The sequence below is a fragment of the Octopus bimaculoides genome, chromosome 1 (assembly GCF_001194135.2).
Source record: "Octopus bimaculoides isolate UCB-OBI-ISO-001 chromosome 1, ASM119413v2, whole genome shotgun sequence".
Lineage (NCBI taxonomy): Eukaryota > Metazoa > Mollusca > Cephalopoda > Octopoda > Octopodidae > Octopus > Octopus bimaculoides.
The window spans coordinates 1,577,804-1,579,537 of record NC_068981.1 but is presented as its reverse complement, the minus strand read 5'-3'; the positions used below and the strand labels follow the sequence as shown (position 1 = coordinate 1,579,537).

The following is a 1,734-nucleotide window of genomic DNA, read 5'->3' as shown; positions in this document are numbered from 1 at the left end:
ATATATAGCCGCCTTTTATCTTTTGTAGATATGTGTATGTATGTATGTGTGTGTGTGTTTACAATATATATATATATATATATCTCATATTCCGCTTTAAACCGTGTCTGATAAGGAAAAAAATCTGAATTTATTTATATATATAGATAATTAACCGCAGCAATATGTAGAGGCCTCACCACACACATTGACAGAAAAACACACAGACACAAACCATAATAGAAGAACAAACGACATGTCAGTCTGAATTCGAACTCTTTTCCAACAAGTTATCGATGTGTAAACGTTGCGTGCCTATATATTTCTCTGTGTGTGTGCGTGTATGCTGGGGTTTTTTTTTTCGTTCTTTTAATTAACGATTTTTACATTAATTAATTAATTAATTAACAGTTGTACTTACCTGTGTGGAAGATATGGAGTTGTTTGTTGACGGGTAGGTATATCCGAATTGGGGATATGACATAGTATCCAAGACTTCAACGGCGCCACTACGCAGGTGTGTGCCGAGTTCCAAACAGGAAGGCGTCTCTCTCTCTCTCTCTCTCACACACACACTCCCACTCTCTCTCTCACCCTCTCACCCCCTCTCTCTCTCTCTCGTGTTGGACCAGCCGTCGAGTTGCTTTTTTTTTTCTATCTTTCTCCTTTTCTTTTATTTCTATATTTATTTATTGTTATTATGATTTTATTATTTATTTATTTTGCTCCCTGTTTTTATGTAATTTCTGAATTATTTTATTACTTTTTTTTTTTGCTTTTTCCGTGCGCTTGCTGCTGCTGCTGCTACCGCTGCTGCTGTTGCCGTTCCTCTCCCACCACCACCTCCACCGCCACCACCACTACACCAACCACAACGACGATAGTCACCGCCTCCGCTGCAGCCGCCGCTTCCTCTTCTTCCCTTTAAATCAAACTCTTCTTCTTCTTCTTCTTCTTCTTCTCTCGGTCCACGACTTCGTTTTTTTTCACAATATTTATTTTTCTTCCGAACTTTTAATTTGTGTTTATGTGTGCCTCTCTCTTTCTATTTTGCCTCTAAATATCTATCTCTCTATCTATCTCTCTATCTATCTATTTGTCTATCTGTCTGGCTATCTATCTATCAATCTATCTTTCTATCTGTGTGTGTGTGTGTGTGTGTCTGTCTATTTGTCTGCCTGTCCCTCTGCCTATCTATCTGTTTGTCTATCAATCTATCTTTCTATGTCTCTCTGTTTATCTATACACGCATGTAAAACAGACGCATGTATGCATGTAAATATATATATAATTCTTCTTCTTCTTCTTCTTCTTCTTCTTCTTATTATTATTATTATTAGTAGTAGTAGTAGTAGTAGCAGCAGCAGCAGCAGCAGTTCTTTTCAACGTTGTAAATATTAGCAGTAACGCTACTACCTCTTGTGGTCGTTGTTTATTCGCTGCGGTGGTGATTCTGTTTATGTTCCATGTCGGCGTGTCTTTAGAGAGATAGAATGAGGGAATAAGAGACTAACAGAATAAGAACAGAATAAGGGAACGGTAGAGATGGTGTTTGAGACTTTTATTTTTCCCCTCGCTGTTTTTTTAGTGGGAGCTTCTTTTTTTTAATAGAAACTGTATTATTGGTTTCTTCACTCTAATCAATATACTGTATGTATATATCTGTCTGTCTATCTATCTGTATGTATATGAATGTATGTATGTATGTATGTATCTATCTGTGTCTCTCTCTCTCTCTCTCTCTCTCTCTCTCTC

The 1,734-nt window shown here is 37.2% G+C and overlaps 1 protein-coding gene across 1 annotated transcript in view; it reads right to left on the bottom strand.

Moving 5' to 3' along the window:
- Nucleotides 1-1,702, bottom strand: part of LOC106872663 (iroquois-class homeodomain protein IRX-6) — a 235,715-nt gene extending 234,013 nt beyond the window's left edge. Inside the window, exon 1 of the mRNA XM_052974557.1 lies at nucleotides 401-1,702. Coding sequence (XP_052830517.1) covers nucleotides 401-463 — 63 coding nt within the window. The 5' untranslated portion in view covers nucleotides 464-1,702. The remainder of the gene's footprint in view (nucleotides 1-400) is intronic.
- Nucleotides 1,703-1,734: the final 32 nt, after the last annotated feature.